Source organism: Corylus avellana, chromosome 4, assembly GCF_965113065.1.
Source record: "Corylus avellana chromosome 4, dhCorAvel1.hap1.2, whole genome shotgun sequence".
Taxonomy (NCBI): domain Eukaryota; kingdom Viridiplantae; phylum Streptophyta; class Magnoliopsida; order Fagales; family Betulaceae; genus Corylus; species Corylus avellana.
Genome location: NC_142493.1, coordinates 2,166,627 through 2,185,331, shown reverse-complemented (window position 1 = coordinate 2,185,331; position 18,705 = coordinate 2,166,627). Strand labels below are relative to the sequence as shown.

At 35.4% G+C, this 18,705-nt stretch overlaps 3 protein-coding genes and 1 pseudogene across 3 annotated transcripts; all 4 read left to right on the top strand.

Annotated features, from left to right (window-relative positions):
• Positions 1 to 234: 234 nt before the first annotated feature.
• LOC132176918 (Leucine-rich repeat (LRR) family protein) lies at positions 235 to 5,572 on the top strand. The gene is made up of 9 exons (XM_059589078.2): positions 235 to 313; positions 1,045 to 1,588; positions 2,667 to 3,130; positions 3,793 to 3,928; positions 4,219 to 4,290; positions 4,399 to 4,467; positions 5,000 to 5,071; positions 5,167 to 5,238; positions 5,502 to 5,572. Exons 1-9 carry the CDS (start codon positions 235 to 237, stop codon positions 5,536 to 5,538), a joined length of 1,545 nt encoding a protein of 514 aa, XP_059445061.1. The 3' UTR covers positions 5,539 to 5,572.
• Positions 5,573 to 7,715: 2,143 nt separating this feature from the next.
• Positions 7,716 to 12,018, top strand: SCO2 (protein disulfide isomerase). The gene is made up of 3 exons (XM_059591223.2): positions 7,716 to 8,295; positions 8,560 to 8,686; positions 11,754 to 12,018. Exons 1-3 carry the CDS (start codon positions 7,909 to 7,911, stop codon positions 11,825 to 11,827), a joined length of 588 nt encoding a protein of 195 aa, XP_059447206.1. The 5' UTR covers positions 7,716 to 7,908; the 3' UTR covers positions 11,828 to 12,018.
• A 1,085-nt stretch (positions 12,019 to 13,103) lies between these two features.
• On the top strand, positions 13,104 to 13,799 carry LOC132180017 (calmodulin-like protein 30 pseudogene; annotated as a pseudogene).
• A 2,356-nt stretch (positions 13,800 to 16,155) lies between these two features.
• On the top strand, positions 16,156 to 16,889 carry LOC132179659 (calmodulin-like protein 30). Its single transcript, XM_059592414.2, has one exon. The coding sequence runs from the start codon at positions 16,187 to 16,189 to the stop codon at positions 16,742 to 16,744; it is 558 nt and encodes a 185-aa protein (XP_059448397.1). The 5' UTR covers positions 16,156 to 16,186; the 3' UTR covers positions 16,745 to 16,889.
• Positions 16,890 to 18,705: the final 1,816 nt, after the last annotated feature.

The following is an 18,705-nucleotide window of genomic DNA, read 5'->3' as shown; positions in this document are numbered from 1 at the left end:
AAATATATATGTACAAATATAAAACAATAAGGTTGACCTGGTCAAACACGTTCATGGATTCTCAAAATCCCACTCTTCTATCTTCAAGCCCAGCCCCTCGACCATTCCCCCACGTTTCCTTTCGCATTCTCTCTTCCTTTCCATGACAAAGAAAAGAAAAAAAAAAAAAAAAAAAAACCCCAAACTTCCCAGTTGGAATCCTTTCAAGGTTTCCATTGATCCCCAGAAATAAACATGTCCCTCTCCATCTTCCTCCTATGGCTTCTCAACATCCCTCTCCTCACTCACTCCCTCGCAGTTCCTGACGTTAGAGGTACCACAATTTCATTTATTTGCACTTTTGCTCAAGAGATAACAAAGAATATATATATGATCATAAATGTTCATTTATTTGATAATGCGAAAAATGCATAACACTCCATTCTATAAGGCAAGAGAATTATTGCTTCATTACATAACCTTTTTAATTCTCAATATATTCTTCTCAAGTATAAATATCTCATCCCATTTTTAAAGACCAACATGACATATATATCCCATTATTTTGTATTCGTTTGATAAAACTGTTTAAAGGGTGCATGATTTTTATTTGTTTTGGTAGAAAAATATGTATTCGTTTTGATATAAAACTTCTCAAATTATATTTTTGAAGTCTATTCATATATATAAATAGGGATAGGAGTCGGATAATTCGATTACGAAAATGAAATTTTCGCATTTCGCACTGTCATGGTTGGTAAAGTCGGAATTTTTACCAACTTATTCCGTCAACTTTATTTTCCGTTACCGACATGATTATGGTGAAATTCGATAATGCTGGTAAGCAAAGAAATGAAAAAGTTGGTCGGTAAAGTCGGTCGGTGTCGGTTTAGTTAAAAAATGTTATTCCGCCTACCAAACCGAGTTTGTCGAAAATAGAAAAAGTTTACCGCCTATCAGCCATCGGTTAAGCAGTGTCAATCAATATTCAGCTGGTAAGCAGTTGGCAGTTATTTTGCACAGCCCTACATATAAACATGATGATGATGATGTATATATACACAGGCTATCTCATAAACTGTGGTGGGGGGGAGTCAGAGTTAGACATGGGCAGCCTGAAGTACATAACGGACGAGGGATTTACGTCAGCTGGCAACAGAAGCAGCGTGAACCACCCAAACCTACTGCCCATCCTATCCACATTGCGGTATTTTCCTGACGCCTCAGCACGGAAATACTGCTACGTGATTCCCGTGATCAAAGGAGGGAAGTACCTGGTGAGGACGGTGTATTACTACGGAGGTTTCGATGGAGGGAAAGAGCCGCCGGTGTTCGACCAGATCGTCGATGGAACGAAGTGGAGCACGGTGAACACGACGGAGGACTACGCCAGCGGACTCAGCTCGTATTACGAGCTTGTGGTGGTGGCGATGTGGAAGATGCTGAGTGTTTGCTTGGCGAGGAACGAGAGGACCGTTTCCAGCCCCTTTATCTCCGCTCTTGAGGTGGTGTTCTTGGAGGACTCCATGTATAACACCACCAACTTCGGCATGTATGCGCTTAGCACGGTTGCAAGGAGTAATTTTGGAAGTGATGGGGACTTGATCTGGTAGGAAAATCAATCTTTTTTCCTGCATGTTTTATTGTGTTAAATCACCGCCGTTGATCTTAAAAGTTTGAAATAATTCACGTGTTGTCTGATCTACGTATAATTTACCCTTATAGGTTCTCATTACTGTTTGCATTTGTTAAACTAAAGTAGCAATGAATTAGAATGGTCAAGTTTGAACGACATATGATATGGCTGTTATAAATCTGTGCATGGTCAAGAAAACTTCACTCGATACTTTTGTAATCCTGATAACCTTAAAATTTAAAAATTTGCAATGTCGCGTTCTTATGTTTTAAAATTTTGCAATGCCATTCCTATTGTAAGAGTTTAGCGTTAAATTAGACAGTATATAAACAGGTGAAATGTTTTTTATACTCTTGTAAAACTAATAAACATATAAAATTACCCTTAATTAAAAAATATAACCTTTTTTTAAAAACAAAAGCAAAACCAATGAAAAAAAAAAATGTTCCACGACCTTAGGTAGCCTTGGTTATGGGTCTGTTGACCTATGGCCAAGAGCGGAGCCACCCCTTAGCTTGGGGGGCCAATCCCCCCCCAAGCCATAGGGTGGTCTAAAAAAATATATATATATATACCTTTAAAAATTAATTTTTACTTTCAAGCTAAACATTTTAGTTCTATCCTACCTATGGCTATGGGTCACCTGACCAGTTGTTCTATTAAAAAAAGGCAGAATTTTGGAAATTTTGGCATTATTAGTTAGGATTTAATGAAAAATCTTAATGGATGGTGACATTATAAAATTTTAAAATATGAAAGTTTGGCATTGCAAATTTTTAAATTTTAAGAGTATGATTGCAAGAGTGCGGAATTCTCCTTAAACATTTTGTTTTCCTTATTTTATGCTATTTCTATCTTCTTACTCTTTGTTTTTCAACAGAGATTTAGATAAATGATATGTTTCATCTTCCAGAATTGTTCTCTTGCCTTTATATACTCTGTTTTCTGTTTAGCAGTAGAACAAAATGTAAAATATTGAAGAAAAAAAAAATGTCCAAGTACACAGAAGGTTGTGAGAATTCTGATGGCGAATATATATATGTAAACCTAGTTATCCAGATGACCAATTCAACCGGTTGTGGCAACCATTTAAGGACCATAACCCTGCAGTCACAAGCCACTCCAGCGTAACTTCTTCAGACTTTTGGAACCTCCCACCGGCGAAGTCATTCGAAAATGCAATCACAGCAAGCCGAGGAAAGGAGCTGCGTATGCGGTGGCCGCCGGGGAATCTCCCTGAGACTAGCTACTACATCTCGCTCTATTTCCAGGACAATCGGACGCCAAGCCCACAAAGCTGGAGGGTCTTCACCGTTTCTTTGAATGGCAAGAATTTCTACACCGATCTTAATGCCACGACCAGTGGCGTGACCGTCTACGCCGCTCGCTGGCCTCTTTCTGGGCAGACAGAAATTGTCTTGACTCCTGCAGATGGGATGCCTGTTGGTCCTCTGATCAATGCAGGTGAAATTTATCAGATCTTGCCTCTTGGTGGAAGGACTCTCGCCAGAGACGGTAGCCCCTCAAGCCCACTTCTCGTTTCCAGTTTATACCGAAAAATATTATTTAGTAGACTATTGTCATACGATTAAAATAGCCCCTCAAGCCCACTTCACGTTATCTCTGTTTGAGATTGCGTTAAAAAGCTTTAAAAATACTTTTAGTACTTAAAAAGTCGTGTCAAACAAAAATTGACATGTTTCATAAAAAATTTCAAAAGTGTTTTTTTGATTGTTTTACTCTAAAAATGGTCAAAAACGCATTTTTGGCAAAAGTTTAAATATGAAACTTTTGTTAAAAATCGTTTTTTTGACTTAAAAGTTCTATTTTTCAAACGTAATCTCAAACAGGCTCAAAAGTGTTTTTTACCACTTTTAAAATTTTTGTTTAGCACAGCTTTCTAGGTACTAAAATTAAAGTACTTTTTAAGCTCATTAACATAATCTCAAACAAGCTATTAGCAAGTTGTTATACGACTGTCATACAATTGAGATGATGTGGCAATAAAAATTAGTCTTTAAATCGGTAATCACTTACAAAAAAAAAAAAAAAAAAAAAAAATTATGGCTGATTTTTACTGTTACGTCATCTCAATCGTATAATAATTTACTAAATAACGTTTCTCTTGTTTTAAACTATCAATCTTTAACCGGATCATTTGTTTTAACGTTCCACAGCTTTGGCAATGGATGAGTTGGCAAGAAACTTGAACAACCCACCATCCGATTGGAGTGGCGACCCTTGCTTGCCTAAAGAGAATTCATGGACTGGAGTAACGTGTTCTAGTGGAAAATTTTCTCGCATTGTCACCATGTAAGTTTTCATAAAGCTGTTGCATGAATCGATCCGGGCCGACAATGTTTTACACGATTGGCAAATTTGACACAAACTCAATGGGTTAAAGTTGAAGAGTTCAACTGTTTAATTAAATGAGTCGGTTTACAATTAACTTGTGTAGACTTATACCAATGCTTCAACATGACCTGATCACGATACACAAACACATATTGCAACCCCTTTAGGAAAGCGTTTTCAATGAATCATGGTAAGTTAAGATTGACTTTGATTTGTGTTTGACATGTTAATCTTTTTATTACATGAAGTGATCTATCTAATGTTGGGATCAGTGGGTCAATTTCTTCAAGCATTGCCAAGTTAACTGCACTCACCCATCTGTAAGTAATTAATCAAGTCCTGTGGCTGCTAATTATGCTATCTGACTCCCACCAGCTCACACTTTTTCATCTGGATGATACTTGTTGATTGTAATCATTTTCCTGCAGTTGGCTTGGGGGGAACAGACTGTCGGGCACCATCCCTGATATGAGCTCATTGAAGACACTACGAACTCTGTAGGTTATCTAACAAATTCCTGAAATGTGTTACATAACAACCCAGAAAAAAAACACTAGTTAAATCAGCTATATTACTCCAAATTAGTCAATTTAGTGCCCTTTATAATCATTTATGAAGCACAATCTCATTTGGTAAGAAATTAATACGGAACTTAGCACCATGAGTGCATTTATAATCTACTAACTCTATATATGTAGATTATTCATTTTTCTAGCGTAGAATTAGGGTGTTAGAATCATCCTCTCCTGTTAAATCTAGAACTATTTAGCATTATTGGGTTGTTCTGATATCATTTCATAACGACCAAGAAAAAGTCATAGCCACGTCTGAACTATCATTTCAAATTAATTAGTCATTTTAAAGTGATAACAAAAATATGGTTAGTGTTTTTCTTGGACGGTTACATGTTAATGTTAAGTTTCAATCCTCATTGATTATCGTTTCTCAGCTTCCTTAGATTCACATTCAACATCCTGGTCTGATCTGTTTGTTTGTCTTTCTTCCCTTTTTGTTTTTATTCCGATGAAGGCATTTGGAGAACAATAAGTTTGAAGGACAAATTCCTGAATCACTAGCCCAACTTGCAAAACTACATGAGATGTAAGTATCGCCATTCAAAGGAGCTACCAATTTTGTACCTCTTTTTTCTTTTTCTTTTGTTTTTTTAACTAGTTTGTTGACATGATTATTACCAGATTCCTTCAATATAACAATCTTTATGGTGAAATTCCACCGGCGCTACTAAGGAGAAAAGACATGTTCATTCAGTAAGCACAATACATCCTCTAATTTTCTTTTAAAGTTTGCATTGAATACAAATATTGCATTGTATTAAAGTATTAATTAAATTTATCATTATTTTATTAATTTTAACTTTAAAAACAAGTGGTCATTTAAGCAATGAATCTAATTATTTGTTTAAAAAAGTATTAAAATATTAATTAAATGATTAAATTTATTATTTTTTATAAGCTAACGATGACATGCTCTATAAACAATTCAACTAATAATATTTCTGCTTTGGTTTCAGGGTGTTCCCTGGAAATAATGTGAAGAAACCAGCATAATTGTAGTGAAGATGGATATTGGATGGAAGAGGCCAGGAGACAGCAAATTCTTGGGTGCCCATTAAGTAGGATGTCATTGGGAAGTTTTGTTGGTTGAATGAAACCATTAACCATATACAACGTTGTTATCATCATGATAACTGATCATCGCCTTGAAGAAATTAAGTCAGAGAGAGAGATTGATTGATTGATTAGCCAGTTCGGTTTAAGAAGGTCTACATGTTTGTGTCTCGGTTCTCACATTTTAACGTGATTAACCGATATATATATACACAACTAACAAGTAATACGTACTAAAAATTACTCTAATTTCTAAGGAATTTATGAAAGACATGTGGTGCATAGCATAACCTTTTTTTTTTTTTTTTTTTTTTAAGTGTAGTTAGAATTACTATAACTTTTATTGTGAGTTTCTTATAGACTGAAGTAACACTTAATACTATTAAATAATTAAATTTGATTATAATTAACATGACAATGCTATGTATAAGTTTGTGAACCATAACTTCACAGTTTACCCTCATTTCGTTTTGTCTTTTTCTCTTTTTTTTTTTCTTTTTAAAAACAATGGCCGACGTGATAGGAAACATTGACATTGCTACATCAACCCAGTAGAATGAGGATATGACAAATAGCATAACACTTTTGTTTAATTTGTGCCTTTTTTTCCCTCATATATGAACCTATTACAAATTATTCATAAGTAATTTCCTTCGTGAGTAGTGTTACACCTACAATTCTTTTAGTCAATCACTAAAAAAAAATTAACACCTTCCACTAACATGATGATATGTGTCAAAAAAGTTGTAAAAGAGTTATAGGTCGAACATTTTCTTCTTCTTCTTCTTAATTCTTTGTGCAATTTCGCCTAAATCATTGGTTAGTACAAGGGCCATCGCCTTAGTAATCCAAAACTTCACCTTGATAAATGTTAGGGTCAAGTATTTTCCTTCAAATCCTAAAAAGTATCTAGTGTTTAGAGAAGATTTCTTAAATTCTTTGATCGTATCAAGATCTAAAAATACTTATTGGTTCTTTATTGTTCTTCTTCTTTGCAACCCACTAAATCACACTGCATCAGTTTGCCTCGAAATCAAATAGCCCTCTCATTTTACAAAAGTATCACAAAAATGGTACATGTGGGCAACTTATAAACATAGTTAATACTTCCTTTAATTTTTCGTCAAAAAATTTAACAGTCAAACCTATAACAAAAGTTAATAGGATCACGTGAATTTACTTATTTAATTATTATTTTAACAACAAACATTTATCATAGCATTTATTTTTTAAGAGTAATGCTAAAAATTATATTTTTATTTCACAATATTTAGGTAGCAATTTCAACTAACCCTTAGATTCTTGTTTAGAGTAATGTTATATGAAATAACTTCAATTAAGTCATGGTGTAAACCGAATGTTTTGCACCATCAAATAAACAACAGACATCTAAACTTAAAACACAAAAAAATATATATAACCTTTTACAACAAATAATTTTTTTTTTTCTCTTAACAAAATACCTCATAAACAAAATACACATTGACAAAACCACTTACAAAACCATCAGAGCCACCGTCTTGGTTGGTTTTGGAAGGGTTTTTTTTTTTTTTTTTTTTTTTTTTGAAAATAACTAATCCAGTGGTTAGTTAGAACTATCACATTAACATTGTAGGATTCAAATGTAGTTTTTAGCATTAATTTTTTTTTAACAATAACTTATCTAAGAATTGATTAGAAACATTATCTAAACATGGTAGAATAATTGTAAAATAAAAATGTGGATAAAAAGAACACCGATAAAGACCAACTAAGTCGCCTTAACAAGCTTAAATGTCAATGCTACAAGCACTCTTCTAATTTATGAATTAAGATTCATTAGAATGCTTAATTATTATGTTAAATTTCTTAAAATTGTAAATATTATTTCAAAAAATGAGTAAAATTTTGTCACATCAATATTTATTAGTTTACTAATTTAGTATTTATCATTCAATATTTTTCAGTTGTTATTACAATTTAAAGTGATAAATATTTAATTATTCCAAAAAAATATTTATCATTTAATTAAAAATAATACTAATAATAATAATAATAATAATAATTTAAAGAAATTTAGTTAATAAAATATCTGTCCACTCTCATAAATTATATCAAAAGGTAGACCCCCCCTAAAATCCCATGTCCCAGCTTTGAGTTTGAAGAACCACACCCAAACGTCCACTCGAAAAGAACTCACAGAAACCAGTCCGAGTAAGAAAAACTGATAACTGAAAAAGCCCAACCGCCACCTGATTCCGCCATTTCCTATCCCAAGTCCAAAGTTTCTCTCTCTCTCTATCTCCACCTAAAACGGTGGCGTTTTGTCGAATGTTTGCCGTAAACCCTAGCTCCCTCTTCTTCCCATCAAAACCCTCCACCTTCCGGTGCCGCGCCGCCGGGGACATACCGGCCGGCCCCACATTCCCGCGCTGGTTCCAGTTCCCCACCCCCGCCGCCGCAGAAATCTCTGGCGGCGTCCGAATTGGCCACGACGCCGACGCAGCTGCTGGAGACGGCTGGTCTAGGCGCGGCGTCGCCGCCGGAGGCAGCAACGGCGTTAAAGTGAATGCCAGAGAGAAGAAATGGTCGCGTCGTGGAGAGAGCTACTTGGCGGATGATAGCGACGCTCTTCCGCTTCCAATGACCCATCCGGACTCTTCTCCTGTTTCTCCGGAAGAGATCGACCGGCGGCTCCGGTGCGATCCTCGAGTTGAGGTTTTATTTCTTTCTCTCTTCGATTTTTTCTTTGCTATTTATTTTGCTTTTTGCTTTCTCTTTTTTTCGTTGAAATGTTAGGAGGGTTTGGTTTAGAGGGTTGGATTACAGAGATGATTTACTAGTGCCTGCAATTCCTCCACTTTCGGGTGGTAAATATTTCATAATAAAATTTTGACAAAGAGGTTTGTATAGTAAAAACATTGCTCAAAAAGAACCTAGAAAAGAGAATCACTAGATTTTGATGCATTTTTGAATTTCTAGGACTGTAAGGAAGTCGTGTACGAATGGACAGGAAAGTGTCGAAGTTGCCAAGGATCGGGATATGTCAGCTATTATAACAAAAGAGGAAAAGAGACCACCTGCAAATGCATACCTTGCATGGGAATTGGTATTCTTCTTCTTTACTCGCATTTCCATGGAATTAAAAGGACTGATTTTTACTTATCAAAAAAAAAAAAAACATTATTATAGTATGTTGATATTTCTTTAGCTCAAGTTGTTGTTTTGTTTGAAAAGGCTTAAGAGGTGTTTGCCTCTTATGAAGTGAAGCACAATTTATACTTATGCCTCGACACGACCCGAATTGGACACCAGGATACCAATTGCCACCCCTAAAGCACATGCTTATCTTACCCTCTTCTTATTTTGCTTATAATTGGGAGCCTGTCATGCTATATTTTCTATAAATAGGTTATAAAGCAACTAGAAAAGACTTCCAGGATTCACAAAATTTTACTAAAATCATCTCCATAGTAAAACATGGATGGGGCTTGAGGATTAGTACTTTAATAGTAAAGGGGATGGTTCAAGTATATGGTTATTCATACATACGTACAAACAATAATTACCTTTCTGAAAGTGCACCAAGAAGAATAAATATTTAGACTGTTAAAGTGCTCATATGAAATAGGATGTTAATCTTGTTTTTCATCAGACAACTCTTGGTTTTGAGGCCACCCATGTGGAATCTGTTTAGTGTTGCTCGCATACCCCTGTCTCTTCACCATACTTCAGGATATAATAAGATTTTACCTTTTGAAGAAGTTAGGTACTAATTTCCAGTAGGAGGTGGACCTTGACCGCCTAACTCAGCATCTTGCAGGCAGAATAACAAATGGCTGAAAACTAGCATTTCCATTGTCAACTTTGGATAATTCCTCCTGATAGATATTAGTAGCATCTTTAGGAGTGCCTTTCTATATTCCAGATCAGCTAATTTGGTCCCAACTTTGCCAATTATCTGTCTTCTCTTAGAAGGTGCATTTTTACCTAATCAACTTTCTAGATTCTTGTGACCTTTCCATTCCTTATCCATTCTTTATGTTAGGTTCCTCTTGCCATGTAATATATGCACATTAAGGTCTGGAAAGTTCTGTACCATTCAATGACTCAACTTTCATTTTCCTGTCATTGGGATTTGACACCAGCACGTCAACTGTATGTTTCGTGGATATCGAAGCATTGAACAAATCTAAAAAGAAAAGAAAAAAGAAAAAATAATGTAACCATTGACCTCAGATTGCTGTGTGGTAATTTGTGATGATTTTTGGTTCAAACATCTGAGCATGCAGTCAAGTTATAATAATAAAAGTGATTGCGAAAGTAGGCGTATCATATACATTTCCGTTGTGTGTGCGCACATCAGATGGTGCAAACATGTAAAATTATTTTTTAATATGGTTTCCAAGCTGTCACAATGCACAAAATGGCATTAGAGATTATTCTGAAATAATTATTGCAAGTCTGTGTTAGCTTACTAGTTGTAAGGGATGGTGCATCCCGGTAGATATATTTTTCTATGATGCCAAGTTTTGTGCATCATGAAACAGCACGATCAATGAAAGCACATAGCATTGGAAATTTAAACTTCCAAGCAAGGACTTATGGAAGTGAGTAGAATCCCATCGATTCAACTTAGATGCAGAGTGCTTGTCATTGTAAACTTTTCTGAAGTTGGAATGTCCTTGTTCATATGTAAGGCATATCAAAAGATAGAACAATTATTACTGGCATGCTTCTAATGCCGGCTTTGCATGATATATTGATCTGAACCTCTTTTTTTGTTGATACATAATGATGGTTGATTCTTTACTTAGATCTTCACATTGATACCAAAAATAGGTGATTTGTAGAGTGGTCTGAATACTACACCTGGCCATGTATCACATGAACTCCAGTTTTGATAAGCCATCCATTCCTGGACTGGTAAAGTTTCACGTTTCAAGAGAGACTAGCTACTAAAAATTTACGGGAACTATGTGCCATGACACCAAATCCTAGATACTTGGGAACAATTCAATATTAATTAATTATACCCAGCAAACATTGCTGTGAAGAGGAACATTAGGGGGTATAGGTGACTCATGTTGATTCTGTGAAGCTCTTGAGTCACCCAAGTCTGTACTTCTGTGGAACTAGTCTTGTTTGAAGGGTTAGGATAGTCCATTAATTTGATCTCTCGATTATGAAGGTTGGGTTTCAACATTGTGGTAATGAGTTCAGCTTGAGGTTCTGTTTAAGTTTCAGCCACCAATGGTGATGGATTTTATGAGGATGCATTGAAGCCTGAAACAAGGATCCGTGCTCTGGAAATTTTTGGTTTTTGTTATGTGGCTCTCAGTAAGGTTGAGGTCCTGTTGCTTGTATAGTAAACCAATTTTTTTTATGGAGCTTCTAGTAGGTCAATCAACATATTAGATGGATATGGAAGCTATAAGTAAACAAGTTCCTTTATTTTCAGAATTTAAATTAGTGTGCCATCTCTATTATCTTTTTGCACATTCACTGAATTGTGGGCACTTGTCTTCTCTCTTTTTGTTGGGTTTTCCCTAGCTTGCCAATTGAATTTGCTGTTTGGTGTTAGATTATTGCCAAAGCTAAGACCGAGAAAAAAGTTTAGCAAGGGGTTCTGCATTCTCACTTTTGTTGTATTTGAAAGGAGGGAAACATAAATTTATTGATGACATAAATATTCTGCTCAAGATGGGGTTTATTTTATCCAGGAGTCTTTATTCTTTTTATTTTTATTTTTATTTTTTTTTTATTATTATTCTTGGAGGATAAAGATTCCTGAGATCTAGGAGTCTTTATTCTTTTTTATTATTATTATTATTATTCTTGGAGGATAAAGATTCCTGAGACCTTACTTGAACATAAATCTTTATTCTCCTTGGTGGGCTTAGAGAATTTCATGACCTGTAGACATAATTGATTCCCTTAGGTTATGTTTTTGTGTGCTTCCTTTTTGTGTATACCTTGTGTGTCAATGGGCTTTTCTTTATTAAATATATAGCTTTTGTTTCTCAAATTATGATTATTATTATTAAGAAAACTTTCTTATGAATACTACTGTTTTAGTAAATTGCTATGTGTTTGCCTGAAGAAAATTATTTGGTGATTAATTACAACGGTTATGTCAGCATTCTGGAGTTCACACACAATATTCATGCTTGCAGGATATGTGCAGAAGATAACAGCTCGCAAGGACATTGAAGTAATGGAGGATTTGGATAATGGAAGACCACCATGACTCAAACAAATTTAGCTTTGATTCTTATCATTTTCTAACTCGGGAATGATATATATAAACATTTTGATGAGATATACTTTCTCAGTTTCTTGTGCAACTTTTCGGCACAGTTTTGAAAGGAGGGATTGCACAACAAGCCAAAAGAGCATTTGTACCTTTTTGCAGAGAATGTATTCTTTTCTTTTGTACCATTGCTTTTCTACAACCAATCTGTCTAGAACATCTTCGATATCTTCGATGCTTATCTAAATTTCTATCTAAAATGGCCAACAAAAGCTATTTTTTCTATTTTAGCTAATCAGTTTTTAAAAATATTATACATCGGCTTATTTAAATTCTGTGTCTATTCTATTAAAATATATATTTTTTTTAACAAATTTCTATTCATTTGTTTATAAAAAGGAACATAGGGAGAAAGAAATAAATAAAGATAGGGAGAGAGAGAGAGAGAGAGAGTAAATAAAAACTTATCCATAAAGCTATAGTGTTTCCCTACATTTGGGGAAGTACAGATGAAATGCAAAATGCATTTGGCTTAAAGAACTCGATAAAGGTGTTTTTTAGAGGTTTAGTTAGCTTTTTTAAATAGAAAGCCACGATACATAAGCCATTGTGGATGCTCTTATAGTACTTTAGAGTCTTTTGATGGTGTGTGGGTGCGTGCAACATCGGATTTGGTTAACTTTTGTGGGGTTGTGTAGATTGGCTCCTGAGCTTGGAACTGATGTGGTTAAAAGCTTGAAAGGATTCTTGAAAGACAAGAATCCAAGGTAAAAAAAATTATTCGACGAAGGTGAGGAATTCGAGAGGGAGGCACTACTAGGAAAAAAGAAGAAAAACAAGAATTCACAGGGCCATCAGCGATCAAATACTGGCGTCAGTCGATTGCTTTGATGCCATGAAGAAACTTAATATATATATATATAGAAAATAAAGAGAGTAGAAGAAATTGAAAATGGAGACATTAAGAAGAGCCTAATAGAGCTACAATTTCGCTCTTATTGCTTGATAATGTTTACATTATAAATTACTCCTATTTATATGAGAATTGAGGTAGGTGAAGATAAGATAAATATGGTAATCAAATAATAATTAAACAAATTCCCATTTATCATCCTTATCATATATTCTAACATTCTTCGAGTTTGGCCACAAAATAATATCTCATGTATGCCCACAATCTCTCATGTAATAATATGTATTCCTCACAGCCTATATAAGTAAGAAGACAACTGATTTCTGCCATAAAAGAAAATCGAAGCCTGTTAGACTTTGATATCTCAACTGTATCTGCATTCATCTGCCACAAACACCAACAACACCACAGAAATGTCAAATATGTGTTTCCTCGAGTTCCAATACCACATCTCCAAACTGAGGAAACCATCTCGTCTGTTTTCCTCCCGAGACAGGCAAAGCTCTGGCCTAGACCCTGCTTTCCAGCCAGATGAGAATGAGATGAAGCAAGTATTTGATATGATTGATAAGGACAAAGATGGGAAGATCTCTCAAGAAGACTACAAGGACATGCTAAAAGTACTGGGAAAGGATGATTTGATTAAAACAGTACCAAAGATTTTCGAGGTGGTTGATCGAAAGCAAGACGGGTTTATTGATTTCAAAGAGTTCATGGAATATCACAAGAAGGGTGGTGGAGTGAAATGGATGGACTTGCAGACTGCTTTTCGAGTATTTGATTTGAACCACGACGGTAAAATATGCACCGATGACATTCGGGGCGTGTTAAGGAGGCTGGGAGAGGAATGCAGCCAGGAAGATTGCCAGAGAATGGTGAGAGCAGTGGACATTGATGGGGATGGTGTGGTTAAAATGAGTGACTTCATGACGATGATGACTCGCAGCATGAAGCCTGTCTAGAGAGTCTATCTGTATGGATATCTATCTGCAAATCTGGTTAATTTGAGTTGTATCTTAATATATTACATTATGGTCGACTCCCTAATAAATAGTATTAGAGCCAAATAGTCTAAATTTTTAATATTTCCAAAAAATTATAGGTTTTTATATAATAAACCCGCTCCTTGACTCGACCATAGAGGCGCAATCCATTCAATTCCATTTTTAACGAACTGCATTCAATTCCATACTTGATGTGGCGATTGGCTCTAACATCAAATGATATAAATTTTGGCTAGAACTTGCTCTTAAAAGCTGGCTTGTTAGGAGAGGGTGCTAAAAAACTTATATATATATTGTTAAGATGGTACTCTGAACCAAGTGTTTGCTAAGAAGAAGAACAAAAGGAGACAGAGACCGAGACTCGTCGATTATGTGAAGCTTTTGAATCACCAGTTTATGTGGAACTAATCTTGCCTGAAACAAGGATTTCTGCACTGGAAAACTTTTGTGTTTTGGTTACCCAGTTGAGGCTCTGTTTCTTTCATAATGAAGTGTTTATGGAGCTTCTAGTAGGTCAGTCAACATATCAGATAGATATGGAAGCTCCATGTAAACAAGCTCCTTTATCTTCAGAACTTAATTAACTAATGTGCCTTATCTCTATTGTCTTTTTTTGCATATCAATGAATTCTGTTGATCTTCTCTCTTTTGTTGGGTTTTCCTCAGCTTGACAATTGAATTTGCTATTGGGTGGTAGATTATTGCCAAAAGCTAAGACCAAGAAAATAAAGTTTGGCAAGGGGTTATGCATTGGATATCTATCTGCAAATCTGGTTAATTTGAGTGGTATCTTAATGTATTACATTATGGTCGACTCCCTAATAAATAGTATTAGAGCCAAATAGTCTAAATTTTTAATATTTCCATAAAATTATAGGTTTTTATATAATAAACCCACTCCTTGACTCGACCATAGAGGTGCAATCCATTCAATTCCATTTTTAACGAACTGCATTCAATCCCCATACTTGATGTGGCGGTTGACTCTAACATCAAATGATATAAATTTTAGCTAGACCTTGCTCTTAAAAGCCAGCTTGTTAGGAGATGGTGCTAAAAAACTTATATACATATTGTTAAGATGGTACTCTAAACCAAGTGTTTGCTAGGAAGAAGAACAAAAGGAGACAGAGACCGAGACTCGTCGATTATGTGAAGCTTTTGAATCACCAGTTTCTGTGGAACTAATCTTGCCTGAAACAAGGATTTCTGCACTGGAAAACTTTTGTGTTTTGGTTACCCAGTTGAGGCTCTGTTGCTTTCATGATGAAGTGTTTATGGAGCTTCTAGTAGGTCAGTCAACATATCAGATAGATATGGAAGCTCCAAGTAAACAAGCTCCTTTATCTTCAGAACTTAATTAACTAATGTGCCTTATCTCTATTGTCGTTTTTGCAAATCAATGAATTCTGGGTTTTTGTTGATCTTCTCTCTTTTGTTGGGTTTTCCTCAGCTTGACAATTGAATTTGATATTGGGTGGTAGATTATTGCCAAAAGCTAAGACCAAGAAAATAAAGTTTGGCAAGGGGTTATGCATTCCCACTTTTGACGTATATTCTTGAAAGGAAGTATAAAGTTATTTGATGACCTAAAGGTTCTGTTCAAGTTGGGGTCTATTCTGCTTAGTGGGCCTATATTCATTTGATTCTCTTAGCTTATGCTTTTGGTATAATTTCTTTCTGCGTGCCGATGATTGGGATTTTCTATTAAAAATAAAAAACTGTCTGGGTTGCACGTATGTAATTCTGACATTCCAATTGCAGGGGATCCTTATTTGCATGTCAATGGTCATTTTCTTATTAGATATAGCTTTTGTTTCCCAAATTATGTTCATTATAAGAAAATTTTCTTTGATAAAATCACGGTTCGGCTTTAAAAATGCACCTCCTTTCCAGCGGTTTGAAAACGCGAAAAAATTACGATTTTGTTTAAAAACAGGCGTTTTGCTTACAAAATTGCGGAACTAAACTCACTCTAAAACAAATATGGCTTTGATTTTTATCCTTAACACAATCATTGTGTGCTTTCTTGAGCAACTTTTGGTCACAGTTTTCATGTAAAGTAACCTTCATTTCTCTACACACTGAAAGAAAACCTTCTTAAACTAGAAAGAAGAGACTGCACGACAAGCCAGAAGGAGGATTCAAACTTTTGCAAAGAATGTGTTCTTTTCTTCTGTACCAATGCTTTTCTACAAACCACATTTGCTGACACTACTTTATCGTTTAAGAATATTTTGTCTCATGGTCGATCGCCCTCAAAGTGTTGTAAGGAATTAAAATGCTTTCTTCCAGGCTGCTTTATCCTCCTGACAATGGGAACAGAATAATATCTCATATATACCTCGCAGCTTATATAAATAACAAGACGTACAACTGATTTCTGCCATTAAAAATAGAAGGCTCTTTGTTATCTCTGCATTCATCAGATAACAGAAAATGTCAAACATGAGCTTCCTGGATTTCCAATACAACATCTCCAAAACTAAGTTCTTGCGGAAACCTTCTCATCTGTTTTCCTTCAGAGACAGGCAAAGCTCTGGCTTGAAATCTGGTTTCCAGCCAAATGAGAATGAGATGAAGCAAGTGTTTGATAAATTTGATGCCAACAAAGATGGGAAGATTTCTCAGCAGGAGTACAAGGCCGTGCTAAGAGCACTGGGAAAGGGCGCGATGATCGGCGAAGTGCCGAAGATCTTCGAGGTGGCTGATCTGGACGGAGATGGGTTCATTGATTTCAGAGAGTTCATGGAAGTGCACAGGAGAGGCGGCGGGGTGAAGACGATGGACATACAGAATGCTTTTCGAACATTCGATTTGAACGGGGACGGGAAAATAAGCGCCGAAGAAGTTCTTGAAATGTTGAGGAGGCTGGGAGAGAGATGCAGCCTGGAGGATTGCCGGAGAATGGTGAGAGCTGTGGACACTGATGGGGATGGCATGGTTAACATGGATGAGTTCATGACCATGATGACTCGCAACATGAAGCGTCTTTAGACATCTCTTGATGGGTAGGACTTATGAGGGGGCATCTTTTGGTTAGACTCCTTGTAAGATATGCCCATCAATGTAAAAGTATTTTACTTCTGTTGCTAATCTAGTTTGCTGTATTCCAATGGAAATTAATGCGTATGCTAAAGACGATGACCGCTTGTTATTACGTTGTTTGAATTTTTTAGAGAGGTTGTAAAGCTCATCTACTAGGTAGTGAAGGATGTGGGACTCACCTGTCTGTAACAGGTGAGCCTTGCAACCTCTCTCTTAAGCTGCCTAAATTTTTATGAAATTCAGATGACCTAATAACAAAAAATTGCAATCCAAGCTTAGGAGTTAAAGTTCAACCTTTTTGTTTTTTTTGGTACGGTAAGATTTTATCAAATTAACTCTTGGATTCCATTGTTGCTTTCAATCTTTAAAAAAAAAAAAAAAAAATTCAATCTAGCAATCATTTCATTGATGAAAAATAGCTTGAAAATGACATTTAACCTATATAATATCGAGAATACATTGAGGAGCTTCTTCCATATTCCATAATAGAAAGCGCTTTCTAATATGATTCACCTTCCAATTCAACAAGCTATTAAGCACTATTCTAGCGTCGTCAATTAATTGGCCACCAATTCGTTTCTTCCTTCCTCGCTTGCACAACTTGAATAAAATCTCCTTGCTTGCACAACTTGAATTAAGCACTACTCTAACATCATCAATTAATTGGTCATATATGAATAGAAAAAAACAAAAATTGGTCATATATGCACCAATTCTTTTCTTCCTTCCTCATTTGTTGCACAACTTGAATAGAATCTCTTTCTAGCTCTACCTTTTGAACACCAATTCTCTAGTAAATGCCACAGCTTATAAAATTGTGGCCGCTGCAATGACCGGCTATACTGTGTTTGGGAGCTATTCACGTTGCCAATCCCTTCCCTACATGATCCTGCAAAATCACACAAATGCCTATTCTCTTTTTAACCCTATACAAATCTCCCATTATTTTTCGCTTAAGCAAGTTTGTTTTTGTAGGCAACACATTATTACAAGCCTTCCACATAAATACCTTAGCTACATTGGGAATCTCCATCTTAAAAATCCTTTTCAAGACAGTGGTTTGCCTCCTACCAAGTAGTTCCATACTTTTAGAAAACTAAAAAGCATTTTCGTTGAACTATTTTTTAGCTAAATTTTAGTTAGAAAACCTACTTTTTCTCTTTTAACTCTCCTAGTACCCCCACTTTTCAAAAACGCCCCTCCATCTAAAACTCTCTACTTTATTTTAATAATTTTTAATAATAATATATACATTTTGGGAAGTGTTAGGGAGCCAAACAAATGAACCCAGAAAAATTTTCAAACTGACATGGAAGACCGTGAGTGGCAGACAAGAGAGAGGGAATTGCATTTTTTTAAATTTAAAAACCCTTGTCACGTCAGTTTGAAAAATTTTCTGAGTTTATTTGTTTAGCCTCCTAGCACTTCTCATACATTTTTTATTCTATCTCATCTTTCTCTCTCTCTCGACATTTGCTCTCTACGTTTGAAGGATACAAAAATTCAATTAAGAAAAGGTTTAGAGAATGCTACAATTACTAGCTAGATTTGAAGAGCAACAGTAAAACTCCAAAACTATTGTACCGATAGCAAGTTCAGTGCGGTGATTCTTTCAAGGGTCCTAAGAGCACTAGCAGCAGCTTCCCAATCATTTTCCCTCAATTTAGGGAATAAAACTACTTTTAATTCCCTAAAAAATATTTTACAATAGATTCCTTTATTTTTCCCTCTATGAATTAAATACTATTTCTTTTTATCATTGCAACCAATGAGAGAGGAGAGAGAATTGTTGGGACATGTAAAGGAGAAAGGAGAGAGAATGAGATGTTTTATAATTTAATAATGCATATGGAGTTTACAGTGTTTCCCAATTGATGTTGGTTAAATTTGGAGCTTCTGATGTGAGTGTT